The 16,533-nt window shown below is 48.5% G+C and overlaps 1 protein-coding gene across 1 annotated transcript in view; it reads left to right on the forward strand.

Moving 5' to 3' along the window:
- The first annotated feature begins 251 nt into the window (after positions 1-251).
- CRY2 (cryptochrome circadian regulator 2) overlaps positions 252-16,533 on the forward strand; it is a 35,948-nt gene continuing 19,666 nt past the window's right edge. Inside the window, exons 1-5 of the mRNA XM_016920726.3 lie at positions 252-632; positions 8,915-9,023; positions 11,651-11,793; positions 13,797-13,981; positions 15,009-15,097. Coding sequence (XP_016776215.1) covers positions 355-632; positions 8,915-9,023; positions 11,651-11,793; positions 13,797-13,981; positions 15,009-15,097 — 804 coding nt within the window. The 5' untranslated portion in view covers positions 252-354. The remainder of the gene's footprint in view (positions 633-8,914; positions 9,024-11,650; positions 11,794-13,796; positions 13,982-15,008; positions 15,098-16,533) is intronic.

The raw sequence follows: 16,533 nt of genomic DNA on the forward strand, positions 1-16,533 counted from the left end.
GTCAGCTGTCAGTCTTGCAAGTCACTGGCTGTAGTCACAGCAACCCCTACCAGCCCAGGCAGCTTCTTCTAGAAGCAGGCCCTGAACAGGACGTGGGTAAGAGATCCGCTGTCCCTCGAGACTTGGCCTACTCCCGGCACTCCGCGGACAGGCCCAGCCTGCGTCACTTGTCGGCATGCCAGCTCCACCCGGGCGGACCCACACATGGTAGGAACGTGAGGGGGCGGGGCCTGTTCCGGCGCCTCTGGGCCAATCGCCAGGTGGAAGGCTCTCAGCCAATGGCAGAGGGGCTCTGGGGCCCTGTGGGCGGGGACTAAGGGAGGAGTTGCGGCGTCATAGGTCACTGGGCGGGCTATGGGCGGGGTCCACGTCGCCTACCGGGGCGGAGCGGGGGTGGCTGGAGCAGTCTGGACAGTCATGGCGGCGACTGTGGCGACGGCGGCAGCTGTGGCCCCGGCGCCAGCGCCCGGCACGGACGGCGCCTCTTCAGTGCACTGGTTCCGCAAAGGGCTGCGACTCCACGACAACCCGGCGTTGCTGGCGGCCGTGCGCGGGGCGCGCTGCGTGCGCTGCGTTTACATTCTCGACCCGTGGTTCGCGGCCTCCTCCTCAGTCGGGATCAACCGATGGAGGTGAGGGGAATCGGGGCTGGGTGGCGGGGACGCAGCCAGGACCCTGACCCTGGGGTGACCGGCGAACAGCACGATCCCCCCAACCCCGCCACGGCTGGAAGGCCAGAGGGGAGAAGCCGAGACCGGGGAAGTAATTCGTCATGGTCCTAACGCGCCGGTGGGCCAGGGTTCAGCCTCTGACAAAGCGCGTTCGCACTGTTACCCCTTTGAGCCTCACAACTGCCTGTGGAACGGAGATCATGATCCCCGTTGTACAGATGAGACCCTTGAGCCCTGGATACCCAAAGTCGACCTGCCCAAGGACTTGTAGCCAGTGAGTGGCAGAACAGGGGCTCCTGGTCTAGGGCTCTTACGGTCTACTCAGGGAGGGGCGGAAGGGAGATAACGTAGTGTGAGGGCGGGACGGGTTTTTGCTCGCATTCTTCAAGAACCCGTTGCTGGGCTCGGGGAGATCACTCCGAAGCCTCTGGCTCGTTTGAATCCGCCCTACCACCCATCCTGGCTACCCTGCACCCAGACCGTCCTGCCTCTAGGGGTGTCAAGTGACCCTGGCTTAGCATTAAATAAGGTCTTCTCCCCTATATTATAAATAAAGAAGCCAAAGGCGTCTTCAGGTGGAGTCGCTTTATGTTCAAAGCTCCAGAGAATCCAGGGGATTCTCCAGAATGTTTTAAGCCCTGCTCTGGAGCTTTGACCTCGATAGAAAAATTTAAAAGAATCCAAAGTGTCACCCCGTCATCCTCTTGTCATGATTTTAGAGGACAGTAGAGCCATTAGAGATGAGACTTTTATGAACTGTTGTGGTAAGGTTAGGGAGCAGGAAAGCCATGATATCAAGGGCCCCTCTGATGACCCCCCAGGAGATGGAGTCGACATGATAATGGAAAAAGATGAACAGGTCGTTAGTGTATTTTCACTGTAAACAGTATTCAAACTAAAGAGTTTTGAGACATAATGTACCCATCGCTCTTCAGAACACCTAGTGGCAGTCGCTCGGTTTGTTTGCATTGTTCTGGGGAATGTTTGCTTGTGGCCTTGTTGCATCGATGGACAGGGTTATTTCCAGGATACCGTGGCTCTCGGCACACCATTCTTTTCTCTCCAAGGTGTGTGCCCTGCTAAGAGAGTGAGTGCTGCTAGCAGTGGGCCTGTTCAGTGTCCCCTCCTGCCCAGAAGGAACAACTAAGGAGTCCTGTGGAGAGCCTGCCCACAGTTTTCAGGCTGCCTTATTGCTCTGTCTCTGCTCCAGTTTTCTACAGATAGGAGGTTGGGTTTGACAAGCATCATCAAATGACCATCCCTAGTGTGCACATTAAGCCAAGCCTCAGACTTTGCCCTGCACCAGTCGGAGCCAGGCAAATGGAATCCGACTACCTTCTTGTTACATTGTCACAGAGTTTCTTCTTTTATTGGGTTTTGGGGGACATTGCATAGTACTGCCTACTCTTTTTTGATAGGGAAGATTAAAAATCAACAATAAAATTCCTGTTGATTAAACTCCAGTTTGCTAGGAACCAGGTGTTTATGGATTTTTGTGGGTCATCGTTTTGTGATCGTGCTATCAATCTAGTGAAGAAGAAAAAGAATGTGGCTCAGATACCTGAGTCAAATCCTGAAGTCAGAGGCTGTGTAAGAATGCAGATATTAATTGATCACTTAATGAGTGCCTAATATCTGCCAGGTACTGCTCTAGATATTGCTAGGGATACAGCAGTGAATAAGCAGATGTGTCTGTGCTCCAGAACTCCTAGAGCCTACATTTTACCAACAAACAACCATAATTTAGTGAAACGAAGTGCCATGAGAAACATAAGATAAGGGGACAGACTAGAGCAGTGGTTCTCAATCTTGGCTGCTGTGCATTGGAATCCCATAAGGGTCTTTAAAAGATACCTGGGCCCCTTTCCCCCAATTCTATTTTTTTTTTTTTTTTTTTTTGAGACGGAGTTTTGTTCTTGTTGCCCAGGCTAGAGTACAATGGCGCAGTCTGGACTCACTGCAACCTCCGCCTCCCGGGTTCAAGCAATTCTCCTGCCTCAGTCTCCCAAGTAGCCAGGATTACAGGCGGCCATCGCCACACCTGGCTAATTTTTTTGTATTTTTAGTACAGACAGGGTTTCACCATGTTGGCTAGGCTGGTCTCAAACTCCTGACCTCAGGTGATCTGCCCGCCTTGGTCTCCCAAACTGCTGGGATTACAGGGCATGAGCCACTGTGCCCAGCCCCTTTCCCCCAGTTCTGTTAGAATTGTTCTGGGTTATGGCCTGGGCATTAAGGTTTGGGGTTTTTTTGTTTTGTTTTGTTTTTTGTTTTTTGTTTTTTTTTTGAGACGGGGTCCTGCTCAAGGGACAAGCCAAGCTGAAATGCAGTGGCATGATCATAGCTCACTGCAGCCTTGACCTCCTGGGCTCAGCGATCCTCCTGCCTTAGCCTCCCAAGTAGCTGGGACTGCAGGCGTGCACCACCATGCCTGGCTAATTTTTGTATTTTTTGTAGAGATGGGGTTTCACCATGTTCTCCAGGCTGGTCTTGAACTCATGGGCTTAAGCAATCACCTGCGTCAACCTCCCAAAGTGCTGTGATTGCAAGTATGAGCCACTGTGCCCGGCCTTGGGCATTAAGGTTTTTAAAGCTCTTATTGCAGCAAAGCTTAAGAAGCACTGGACTAGAGAACCTCAGTCCTGAGACGGGCAACCTAGGAAGTATGTTGCAGTGCATTGGCAGGAAGTCTAATTAATGTTGGCATTCAGAAGAAAGAGATGAAGTAACACAAACAGATTGAATATAATAACTGCTCCTGGGCCTGGAAACAGACACACTCCTACCACCTCCACCATTCTGCTTGCTTCCTGGATCAGTTGAAGGCAGAGCTGCATTCTCTTTTGTGCACAAAGTTGGGGATAGAGGGGAGGGCTGGAGCCAGCCATATCTTGACATGACTGTAGTATGTGTAATCGTCCCGTGGTTGTTTCTGGATTCCAAGAGTGGTCTAAGAGAATTGTGCTGCAGCATGATGTCCTAGCTCTGCAACTGCTTAAGTTGTCTCTGAGAAGCCTCCCTGGGAAGGGCAAGGGACCATCTGCAAGGAGGGGAGGACCCAAAATCTGTGACTCTGTTTCCCTCCTGCTCCTTCTACACTGACTCCCACACAATGTTTTTCTGCAGAGGAAATCAGATTAAAATAACTATGAATGGCACTAAGAGTAAAAACGGACAGAGAAATGCAACTAAGAAATACACATATTGATTAGCAAGAAGAAGCCTAGCATATTTCTTGCCTTGGTGATGGTGGGAAGTTTATGGGCTAATTGTAGCTATATGAGCCTCAGGACTTTTTTTTTTTTTCCAAGTGCTACTTGGCAAAGCCCTTTCGCATTTTCCCCAGCCTCACCTTCCCCAGATTTGCTACATCTAGAAGGAGGTACTGCAGCAAGAAGATAAACTAAAGGAAGATGTGAGCAGTTCCTAGATTTTAAAATGGCCTCTGTGGTTTTTCATTACCTTTCTCTCCCCACTGCAACTTGGATAGGTGTTAGCAACAGTTCCTCTTCCACTTTATTTAAATCATTTTGTCCCTGGCTCTGTGCTGCGCCTCTTTCAGGAGCTTCTGGGACAGAGGGAATTTGTAGAAATAAAATATGTTCCCTCTCAGCCCATTTCTCTCAGAATTGGTAAATGAGGTAAACTGGGAACTTCCCAGGATGCCCCATGAGAACAAGTGTGTCTCTCTTCCCAGATGCTGAGAGCTGAACACTGTTGGACTGTTGGGAAGTGGATTGAGAACTCTAGTCTACTGGCAGGGAAACAGGAGCTTCTCTGAGTTATTCACATTGGTACCTGAGAGAGGCACTTTACCGTTCTGCTGCCAAGGAAATGTTTCTGTTTGCCCAAAGGGGATAAAAACCTTCATCTTTCTCTTTGAAATTAGGAAAGAATAAATATATTTTTAAAATAATAAGAATTTAATATTTAAGTATTTCTAAATATCACTCAGATACTTAGAAATAAATCCCTGCCAGAGATTGTGAGTTTAGGTTATCCTTTTCCATGGGGCTTAAGCTCTCTTAATTACTTAGGAAAAATTAATTTCTATTAATATCCTATGTAGCCAATCTGTGCCAGCCAATGGTATCATCATCGTTGTTAGATAACCTTGCCTTGAAGCAGAGGAACTTGGTCAAGGACAGCCTGGACCCAAAAGAATTCACTGTTATCCTCCCTCCCCCCATTAACAACAAATAAATAAAATATTCCTCAACACAGGATCAGCCATTCCTAGAGAAGGCCTTCCCTAAATATGAGTACTTAATCAAAGGATCTGCTTGTTTTATTCTAAAAGGCTAGCCTTGTAGAGTCCCTGAGTTATAGTGTCCTCTCTATATTTTTGGAAATCCCAGTCTGGTTTTCTCCAGTTCTGCCTGCCTCTGGCTCTAGAGCACTTACATAATAATGTAATTCAGTTGCACATGTTGTCTAATCCAAAGGGTAAGCTTTGCTCTCCCAGGACCATGTGCTCTGAATTTTGGCCATGTGAGCTCAGCTAAGAGCTGCCAAGGGTGAAGTGCCAGCCCCCAACACCACCATCTCCAATGCCCAGGCCAGTTTCCTTCAGAGTCCCCTCATTGGAGTAAAGAGAAATTGGAGTAAAGAGGAGGGTTCTAAGGGACCACAGAAGGCCCAAGGTTCTCTCTGGTGAAAGAATGCATATACCTGCCCACTGAGCCTTTGCCCAGTCGCAGCACTACTCCAAATGTGAGGGACAGCTGTCACCTGGCAGGCCTCAAAGGTAGTACCCTAGTGGTGGCTTCTCATTCTCTGCATTCTCTGGCTGCCTGGAGTCTGGAGATACTGGGGACCCTCCTCACATCTCTGCCTATTGCCTCCGTGTGGTGGCTGTCCTGAGCCCTCCCTTCCCGGGTTGACTCGGGAGGGAAGTTGGAAGAAGCAGAGCATTTCTAGCAGGCCAAAGGGGAGGCAGAAATATGGATGCTAAAGAGAGAAAGTTTAGTACAAACAAACTAGAAGCAAAGAAAGGCAACTTGTAACAGAGACTAGAAGTAAAGTTCAGTTTTCTAGAGTAGTGCTTGTGAAACTTTAATATGCAAATGAATCACCAGGGGATCTTGCTAAAATACAGATTCTAATTTTGGAGGTCTGGGTTAGAGCCTGAGATTCTGCATTTCAACAGACTCCTGGGTGTTTCACAGCCAATGCTGCTGATTGTCAGACCACACTCAGAGGAGGAAAGATCTGGCAGCAGAGGTGTTGCTGGCCTTTGAGTTGGCCTGTGGTGCTCCCTAATGGCTGAGCCCAGGGCAGCACAGCCTCAGCGCTCTGTTTGTTGAGAGGCAGTGGCTGGCTAAAAACGAACATGTCAAGCCTGACAGATTGCCTGGGTTTGAATTCTGGCCACTTACTAGGTATATGATGTTGGGCAAGTTTCATAATCTCTCTATGCCTCAGTTCCCTCATCTATAAAATGGGAATAATAATATTACCTACTTGATTGGGCTGTTTGAGAATTAAATGAGGTAATGTATGTGAAACAAGTAGAATAGTGCCTGTCATTGTAAATGCTTATTAAATGTTAGTCATTGCCATTATTATCATTATTTTTATTTAGTTGCTGGGTTCAGAGTTGGGCCTTCTACCAGCCTCACATCTCTGCTTCCTGCTATAAGCATCTTTTGTGAAAGAAGAAAAGGGCTCTCATAGGATTAGCTGTACTTTAGAGATGCTACGAGGAATCTCTCCTTTTAGTAAATGAGGTCTAAAAATAAAGTTCTATAGAAGGCAGATTGCTACATGTTCTGGAACCTAGATTTCATGTGCATTCCAACCTTATTTATAGCTTCAAATCAAAGTCCTATGCAGCCTGGTGGACTGTGAAGGAAAAGACCCCCAAGGCGCATGGCAAGGACACTCCTGGGAGCTGCAGATGGAGGACCCTGTGTCCTGGGGTTATGAAATTTAAATCACTGCTCCTAGCCCTAGGCATTCTACCTGGCAGGGTCCAGGTTTCAGATGGCATAAGACCATTTGCATGGATTTCTCTTCTTTTCCTTCCAGAAGAGTGGTGAGGCTTGGGGGAGGCCAACACAAGTGACGCACTTGCAGCTCCCTGTTCCTTTTCTGGAGGTGTCAATTTTTCAAAAACAGAAATTCACAGAGGTGGAGCTTTTGGTTTGCATAAAGCAGCATTCAACCTGTTTGTCTTCCATCCCAACCTCTCAGAGAGTCTTCCTCATGCTCTTTTGCAAACATGATGCTTTGAGCCGAGCCCAGGGCTCAGCCCATGCTAGAATGTGGGTCGGTGGCATTGGCCGTAGGAGTGTGTCAAGTTGTGTACGTCAGAGGCAGCAGTGGGGGCTGGTTCTAGTTGGCAGCCTGGGAATAGTCACTGCTTCTGTAAGCCTCCAGTAGTCAGGGAATGTGACTGTGATGTGCCATTCCTATTGTTGACAGAGAAGAATGCTGGGGATGGGTGGAGACCCAAGGGGTAGATAGCAGGTGCCTCAGAGGTATCTGTGACATATGCAGATTGACCTGTGGGTTCTTGAAGAAGAAGATAAGAATGCCAGTGGATTACCTGTAGTCACATTGCTATTAGAGAAAAGGATTCCAAACTCCTGAGGGCCTGCAGAATCTCAGCCCCTGGAACAGAGTTGGTGTGCAACTAGAAATCTTTAGAAATGGGGCACAGAGTCCTCACGGTGGCTCACGCCTGTAATCCCAGCACTTTGGATGGCTGAGGAGGGCGGATCACTTGAGGTCAGGAGTTCAAGACCAACCTGGCCAACATGGTGAAACCCCATCTCTACTAAAAATATTGTTTAAAAAATTAATTGGGTGTGGTGCACATACCTATAACCCCAGCTACTCGGAAAGCTGAGGCAGGAGAATCGCTTGAACCTGGGTTGGGGAGGTTGCAGTGAGCCGAGATCACGCCACTGCACTCCAGCCTGGGCGACAGAGCGAGACTCTGTCTCAAAAAGTAAATAAATAAATAAAAAAGGGCACAGAGAGGAAAATGTGGGTTTCAGAGTGACCACCCTAGGTTCCTGAATCCCCAGCTTTGTCACTTAACAGCTATGGTCTTAGGCAAATTAATTCACCTCTGAGTGTCTCAGTTTCCTCATCTATAAAATAAGGATGGTACTATTTCCTTCAAAATAGTTGAGAGAATTAAATGCAGAAATGCACTTAAAAAGTATGACAGAACCAAAATCCCATTGATAACCTTGGTTGCCTCTGGGGAGTGAGGGAGGGGAAAACCCTTTTTACTATGTACCGCTTTGTCACTGGAATTTTGAGCCACATGAATAGTTTATCTGGTTATAATGTTAATTTAATTTAAAAATAAAACGCTGAAGGCACTCAGCAAATGTTAATGTCCTTTCCCTTTCCCCTGGTGATCCAGGTCTCCTGCTGAAGTTCTTGCCTAGCTGCGGTCTTCCCCACCCCCACCCCCACAAAAATGTGAAGATAGCTATTGAGAAGTACCTTTTAAGGCCTTCTCCCTCTTGGGATGAGAACCTGATCACCAGAGCCCTGGAGAGGCCTGGAGAGTGAGCCACCTGCCAAACAAAGCTCTGGGAACTAGGGACCCATTGCAGGCTGTGAGGCTGTGGCAGCAGAAATACGCATGGCCCAGAGCATGCATGCAGAAAGTCAAGGAGTCTTTTCCACCAGAGTAAGGAGGATTTTCCCAGCTATGGCAGTCTGGTCCTCTGCTAAGAGGACCTTAATGCTTCATAGCACAGTATTGCACTGGCTTTTCAGATGGCTCCCATGTGAGTCTCACAACAACCTCATGCTGGGCAGATACTTATATCTAGCCCCAGATACTGCGAGGGAGTAAGTGACTTGCCTCTGATCACACAGAAACACCACACTAGGAACAGCTCACATTTATCTCATGATGTCTGTGTGCCAGGCACAGTGCTAAATGTTTTTCACACATTATTCGATTTTCTTTTCTTAGCAATTTTATGAGATGGGTACTAACATCAGCTTCACATTACCGGCGAGAAAACAGGCAAAGAGGTTAGGTTATTGCCTAAAGTCACACAGCTAGTAAGTGGCAAGGCCAGGGTTTGAAGCAGAGCAGCGCTGATCCACTACCACATCCCTCCTGGGCTGGAACCCAGGCCTCTCCAGCCCTAGTGATCATGAGGCTGCCTGTTGGGCATAAACAGCGAACCAGTTTCTCCCTGCTTTGTTAGGAAAGAGAGCCACTCTTCATGATGTTATCACTAACAAGGCCTGTGTGGACTCCGCAGGTTCCTACTTCAGTCTCTGGAAGATTTGGACACAAGTTTAAGGAAACTGAACTCCCGCCTGTTTGTAGTCCGGGGACAGCCAGCCGACGTGTTCCCAAGGCTGTTCAAGGTAAGCGTGCAGAGCCCCAGAGAAGACAGTGAGATTCTGTCCCTGAGGGTTTCCCCACAGCCTGAGTGATATGATATTCCGACTGAGGGAATGGAAACATCAGGGCTGGTCTGGCTGTTGCTGCTAGAGAAGTTGGGAGCAAAGGCAGCCAGTTAGCTTGCTCTTGGAATGGAAACTGTGTTAAGGAAAAAAATTCTGGGAAACCAGTGTCTTGTTGGAAAGCTCTCAGCTCAGTCTAGACATAGGATGTGGTAAGTCATTCCACTCTGGATGCCACTGGCTTCCTTCAATGTTTTCTTGGCTCAAGCCAGCCAGATTTATTAGGGTTCCTTCTAGGCCAAGACTTTGAGGGTGGGGTTTCATGTCTAGCAAGGTACATTTCCCATCTTGCTTTGCTCTGCTTATTGGGAAAAGTCAGCCTTTTCTGCCGGGCGAGGTGGCTCACGCCTGTAATCCCAGCACTTTGGGAGGCCGAGGCAGGCGGATCACGAGGTCAGGAGATCCAGGCCATCCTGGCTAACATGGTGAAACCCCGTCTCTACTAAAAATACAAAAAATTAGCTGGGCATGTTGGCTGGTGCCTGTAGTCCCAGCTACTCGAGAGGCTGAGGCAGGAGAATGGCGTGAACCCGGGAGGCGGAGCTTGCAGTGAGCCGAGATTGTGCCACTGCACTCCAGCCTGGGCAACAGAGCAAGACTCCGTCTCAAAAAAAAAAAAAAAAAGGTCAGCCTTTCTGAGGAAGCTTTCTTGTTTCCCATGGGGTAAATGATTGATAGAAATCTTCATTTTGGTGCCACATAGGTTTCTGTTTGCAGTAACAGGGGGCCAGTCCACTTTTCCCTCAATCCCTTTAAAAAGTATATTCTAAGGCCCACATAGAGGCACAGGAACTCATAGACTGCCATCACCCTCAGCAGCACACAATGATTGTCATGCCCCTCCCCACCCTAACTCCGAGACAAAAGGAAAAGTCATGTCAAGGCAAACAGCTTAGTGAATACATCATCCTCCAATTCCCCTCCCCGTACCCCCACACATAATTGTGCATACATGTACAAATCACACAGTGCTAGTAATTGCCCACATTCATTGAGCGCTGCCTATGAGTCAAGCGCTGTTCCCAGTGCTTGTTTACATCAACTGAGTTCTTCCTCACAGCAGGCCTAAGAGGTGGCTACTGCTATCCCGATTTACAGGAGAGGAAACAGTCATTGGTTGTGAAGTTAATAAGTGACGATCTTGGATTCTGACTCTAGAGCTGTATCCTTACCCACCATACCATATAAATACGTTTGCCTCCCTTCTCCCCTCGACATTGCCCTTTTTCTCCCCCAGCAACTCAGAGGCCAACCCACTTATATCCCAGAGATATAGCTAGGTCATCCATTCAGTCATGTAATGTATTTTTATTGAGCTTCTGCTAGGTACTAGGCCCCATACTAGGTATAAGGGTAATGATGATGAGTGAGACAACATGGTTTCTGCTCTGAGAGTTCACACTAATAGGGGAAACAGGCAAGTGTATCATTGTCATATAATACATGCTGCAGTGGAGAAAAGACAAGGTGCAGAAGAATTATATTGAAGGAGGAAGTCAAGAAGGCTTCTTGGAGAAAATGTCATTTAATAATATTGTTATCATTCACAGGTTACAATGAGTATTCAGTGATGTAACCTATATGAACTATAAGCATGGTACCTGGCATATAGCAAGGGCTCAATCAATGTTTAATGCTGATATCCTCGAATGAATGATAACTGGCCCTGCTAAGGACCCAGTCCCCGGGCAGGGCTGAGTCAGGACCAGACCAGCCTGTGCATGGCTAGGACATTTGCCCCTGTGGTTCAGAGCTTTCAGAGACTATGACCAGAGACTTTGGAGAATGTGTTTTTCTTCTTGCAAGTTGCATGCTCTAGGGCTTTCTGTGGGTTGACTGTACAACCATTCACTGGGCCAGCTTGCTATGAGATCTAGAAATTCCTACCAGAAATGACTAAAGGCTTAGGAAAGAACTTCCTCCTTTTCAACATGTAGCCCCTCCGGTCAGTTTCCTCTGACCTCCAGACTAAGGATCGCTTCCCCTTTCCTGACTCTCTCAGGGCTGGAACCTATTAGCTCTGTTTGCTATTGGCCTCAGGAGTGTTGCTGTGGAAACAATTAAGACACTTCACATAGCACAACTCTGCCAAGAAAACTAGGCCACAAGTCTGCAGGGCTGTGAGAAGCTCTGGGAAAAGCTTGCTGAGCAGGCAGAAGGCTGTGGTCCTGTCCCACCTGTGAGTCAGTGCCACTCTCTGGGACTGGGGGTTTCCCAGGAGCGTTGTATTTATGGCCTCCTGCCGCATTCTCCTACCTCAAGGACACAGCAAGTGCACAAGGCTGCCTGCCTCTCTCCCAACTCCACTGTTGCCGTGCTGTTGGCTTCGCCACACTGCCTGCCCTCCTCAAACTTTCTGAACCTCAGCTTGTTTGCTTTCCAGATCAAATCCCTGTTCCTAGTTTTTTCTGCTGCCCATCAGACAGGTCTCTAGACTAGCTCTGTTCTCTCCCAGGAAGGAACTGAGAGTCCAGCTTCCCCCTCCTCCCCAAACACAGTGTTGAGCATAACAGATCCTCTCCCCACAGGAATGGGGAGTGACCCGCTTGACCTTTGAATATGACTCTGAACCCTTTGGGAAAGAACGGGATGCAGCCATCATGAAGATGGCCAAGGAGGCTGGTGTGGAAGTAGTGACGGAGAATTCTCATACCCTCTATGACCTGGACAGGTAAGAGATGGGGCCCAGGGATCAGGTTACCAATTGTGAGAGTTAGTAATTTGGGCCCCTGCTGAGCGGAACTCAGAGAGGTTCAGCATTAGGGCCACCTGACCCAGGAGGCATGGCATCTTCTAGAAGCTGGAGGAGAATAGGCCAGAGTCAGGACCTGTAGAACAGGTCACAAAGAGCTTTACCCCATTGAGGTGGCAGAGAGGCTTGTTAGGCCCAAGGCATGGAAGCAGTGAGGACCCACACTCAGGGTATTTACAAATCTGCTCCTAGTATGCCCGAGTCCCACCTGTGCCTCATACTCCCACTTCCATCCTGCTCAACAGCTGCCCTCTGACCTCAGTGGACCCTGTCTGTTACCCCTCCAACAGACCTCTGTTCACACAGGTCCAGTTTTTGTACCTAAGATGAGTTCCTAGGCTGGGCATGCTGGCTCATGCCTGTAATCCCAGCACTTTGAGAGGCCAAAGTGAGAGGATCGCATGAGTCCATGAGTTCAAGATCAGCCTGGGCAACATAGTGAGACCCCCGTCTCTACTAAAAATAAATATATTAGCCATGCATGGTGGGACATGCATGTAGTCCCAGTTACTGAAGAGGCTGAGGTTGGAGGATCACTTGAGCCCAGGGGCTTGAGGCTGCCATGAGCTGTGATCATGCCACGTCACTCCAGCCTGGGTGACAGAGCAAGATCCTGTGTCAAAAAAAAAAAAAAAGAGTTCCCAGGTTCTATGACTATCTGGGTTTCCAGGCCATGTTGCTTGGTGGCGGGGAGGGCTCTAAGAGATCCCTGCAGGGAGCTGCTAACTACAGAGGAGCCTCCTCCCCTGGTGACAGCCTCTGTGCTTTCAGAGATTCTAGGAGGAAATCCTCTCCTCCCCTTCCCTGCCATGCCAGAGCTGTCACCCTCCTGCTGCTGCTGCTGCTGCTGCTGTTGCTGCTGCTGCCAAGCCAGCAGCCGCCGCCGCTCCCCACCCCCACTTCCCAACCCAGTGCTGGCTGCCAAGAAGCCAGGTCACATAGCTGTGCACGTGAGCCGGGCCCTCAGGAGGAGAGGCTGGGTGTGGAGATCCTCCTCCTGCTGCGTGCCAGAGGAGGGGGAGGCATAGCAGAGGCAGCAGCCGACCATATATCTCCACTAACGTGGGGAGAGCAAACTGAGAAATGAACTCACCCAGCCAGATGGGCCTTGCGTAAGCTACTTCTTGGCCAAGAAGAGCCCCGGGAATGTGGCTCCATACCATCCCAATTCATCCTTATATAAACAGCCTCCGTTCTCTTCTTCGCCCTCTGATACTCCTTCCTTCTTGCATGAGTGCAGTTATGTTTTCCCTGGTCATGAAAAATACTTTGTAAACTACAAGACTCTCTTTAAGTATCAGTTGTGGCTATGAACTCTAGCTCCAGTCTCTGAATTTGGGAGGATAAGCTGTCTTCCACCTCTCTGTTCAATGTTCTAATAAATGGAGGCTAAGAAGGGGATGATTTTCCAAGAAAGGAACATGTCTGCTATTCCTTATGATGTTAGAGTTAAAAAAAAAAAAAAAAAAAAAAAAAAAAAACATGTCTTCGGCTCTTTTCAAAGAACTTTCTCCAGGGCTTACATGGGTGGTAGAGGCCTATGGGGATTCCCTTAGCTTGGACAGATAGGCCAAGTGCCAAGCAGGCTAGTAGGGATTTTTCTGTGATTAGAGATTTTGTCAGTCTCTGTCTTTAGGCGGCTCTGCGTCAACACCAGGGAGCCCGGAATTGAGTCCCAGCTCTGGCCCTGCCTTGCTCCATTACTGAGGCACCTGCTTCAGCTCTCTGGGCTTTATTTTCCCTCTCGGTAAAATGGAGATGCGGCCTCCCTTGCCCCCTCCTTTCCACTCAGGCATGGGACCTGTGAGTGGATGAGGAAAGCCACCCTCAAAGCCTTCAGAGTCTGGGTTCTTTTTTGGGTGGGCAGGGACCCACATCACAGGGCCATGTGGGTAACACTAGCTGTGCTTTGGGCTCCCCAGGATCATTGAGCTGAATGGGCAGAAGCCACCCCTTACATACAAGCGCTTTCAGGCCATCATCAGCCGCATGGAGCTGCCCAAGAAGCCAGTGGGCTCGGTGACCAGCCAGCAGATGGAGAGCTGCAGGGCCGAGATCCAGGAGAACCATGACGAGACCTACGGTGTGCCCTCCCTGGAGGAGCTGGGTGCGTACTTCCTGCCCAGAGCCGCTTGTGCTGGTGCCTGCTTTTGTGTAAAGAAATTCTTTGTGAAAGTAATGCATGTCATTATAGAAAGGTTAGAAAGCACAGGAAAACAAAAATGGAAATGGCAGTCACTATTACTCCACCACCCAGAGGTAACCACAATTAATTTTAAACTATGTCCTTCTAGTATTTGTTCTGTTCATACTCATACATGTAATCTTCTGTTTCTGGTTCTAGATCATGCCTCTATTTTTGTACTAACCTCTCGCAGACAATACAGGCACTGCCTGGTGCTGGTGTCCATGGGCTTCTCAGTAACAAGATAGCTAGTATTGCTTCTGTTGAAAGCAGGGAATCTGTCAGCCTCTCAGATTACTAACTACACTCTTTCACCCCTCCCTCTTTCTTACCTTTTTTTTTTCTTTTTGAGACGGAGTCTGGCTCTGTTGCCCAGTCTGGAGTGCAGTGGCACAGTCTTGGCTCACTGCAACCTCCACCTCCCGGGTTCAAGCATTTCTGCTGCCCCAGCCTCCTGAGTAGCTGGGACTACAGGCGCCTGCCATCACGCCCAGCCAATATTTGTATTTTTAGTAGAGACGGGGTTTCACCATGTTGGCCAGGCTGGTCTTGAACTGGTGACCTCAAGTGATCCACCCACATCGGCCTCCCAAAGTGCTGGGATTACAGACGTGAGCCACACCTCCAGTCTTTTGATCTGAACAAAGCTATTAGCCTTTTTCACCTGAAAACCACAGTTGTTGCCAGCTAATCTGAAAAGGCAGGAGGTCCGGGATTGTTGTCATCTACCTGGAGCGATAAGGGTGCAGGGGAAAGCAGAGAAAATAGTGACTATGGGAAGAGAACCAAGTTGACCTAGAAAACGCTAAAACTTTAAGGATTATCTAACCCCCAGTAGCACCGAGACACTGTGGTTTAATTCTCATAAAGTTCAAATAACAGAACAGCCGTGCCGGGCTATCACTGAAATGGTCAAACCTCCTGTCTTGTGACCTTTCCTTCTCTTCAGGGTTCCCCACTGAAGGACTTGGTCCAGCTGTCTGGCAGGGAGGAGAGACAGAAGCTCTGGCCCGCCTGGATAAGCACTTGGAACGGAAGGTATGGGCCGTTTCTGAGACACAGAGCTGCAGATACTGATATCCACACAGCAGGAGATACAGGTCATGTCCATGTCCTTTAGTCCCTCTTAGCTCACATTGTTTGGAAAATGAAAAATCCTCCTATCCTTCTGATGGCCATAACAACAGCAACACTAACAGCAACTACCATTTAGAGAGTACTTACCATGTGCTGGTCACTAGGCTCAGCATTTCTGGGTTAAGCACCTGCTGGCATTTCTTTTAATCTTTCCAACAGCCCTGCAAGGTAGGTACTAAGCTGTTCATTCTACAGATTACAAAATTGAGGCTTAGAGAGGTTAAGTAACCTGCCTGAGGTCACAAAGTTAGTAATTACAGGTTGAGTATCCCTTATCCAAAGTGCTTGGGACCAAAAGTGTTTCAGATTTTAGATTCTTGAATTAGGAATGCTCACCTTATAACACAGTAAGACCTTGTTCTATGTTATTCTAAAGCTATGTCGGATTGCTTTTCTTTGATCTGTGGGCAGGTTCCCCCTACTAAGAGGATATCTGGTTAGTAAAATCTATAAGATTATTTTGTGTTGATGTGTCTCCGCACCTTTTTGCTGGAACTCTTTCAGCGTGTTGATTTCCATATGCTTGGACACAGAGCAAATGGCCCACCTCCCAGTGCAGTGAGAACTGGGGAGGAAAGAAGCCCAGGCCTCAGAGGCACAGTGTCACAAAGTCCTCACTCCCCTGCAGCTAGAGGAGCAGAGAAAGTTCTCATGTCCGAGAACAGTCAGCTCCTAGTTTCCTGCCCCCTGCAGCTGGTTTATAAAATCTCAGCTTTTTCTATGCCTGCTAAGATGGCTAGGTATTTTGCCTAGCAGCCAGATGATGACGATAATAGAACAAGGAGGCCAAGGCAAATCTACTTGGGAAGAATGTTCTCCAGCCCTGGAGGTGTCCAGTCAACAGTGAAGGCCCACAGCCTCGATGTTTCTACCTGGTTGTTTCCTTCAGCCTGGGACGAAAGCAAGCCCCACAGACTTAAAGGATGAGACTAGCTATCTCTGTCCACATCAAAAGGTTCACCTAGAGATTCTTGGGCCCAGTTTAAAGACAAAGGTTGGGCCAAGGGGCAGAAGGGTGGAGATGACAAATGGGATTGCAGGAGTAGAATAAGGCTTAAACCTGTAAAGAGCTATCATCTATGGTTAGTTTTTATCAGCTGGAGAACATTTTGTAGAAGGATGTCCCTTAGGTCACCGACAGGAGCTCCTTTTCCACATACCCCCAGCGGGCGGGCCCCTTCTCTCAAGGGCCCTTACGCCATGGACACATTCAGACTCAGTGGTGCCCAGAGGAAATACTGTGTCCTGCACATCTGGGAGAACAAATGGTGCTAGAGATACAGGAGTTGAACCTGATTTCAGGATGTTTATTTTAGCTTCCTTCAGTTCTCCAAATC

Source organism: Pan troglodytes, chromosome 9 (genome assembly GCF_028858775.2).
Source record: "Pan troglodytes isolate AG18354 chromosome 9, NHGRI_mPanTro3-v2.0_pri, whole genome shotgun sequence".
NCBI lineage: Eukaryota > Metazoa > Chordata > Mammalia > Primates > Hominidae > Pan > Pan troglodytes.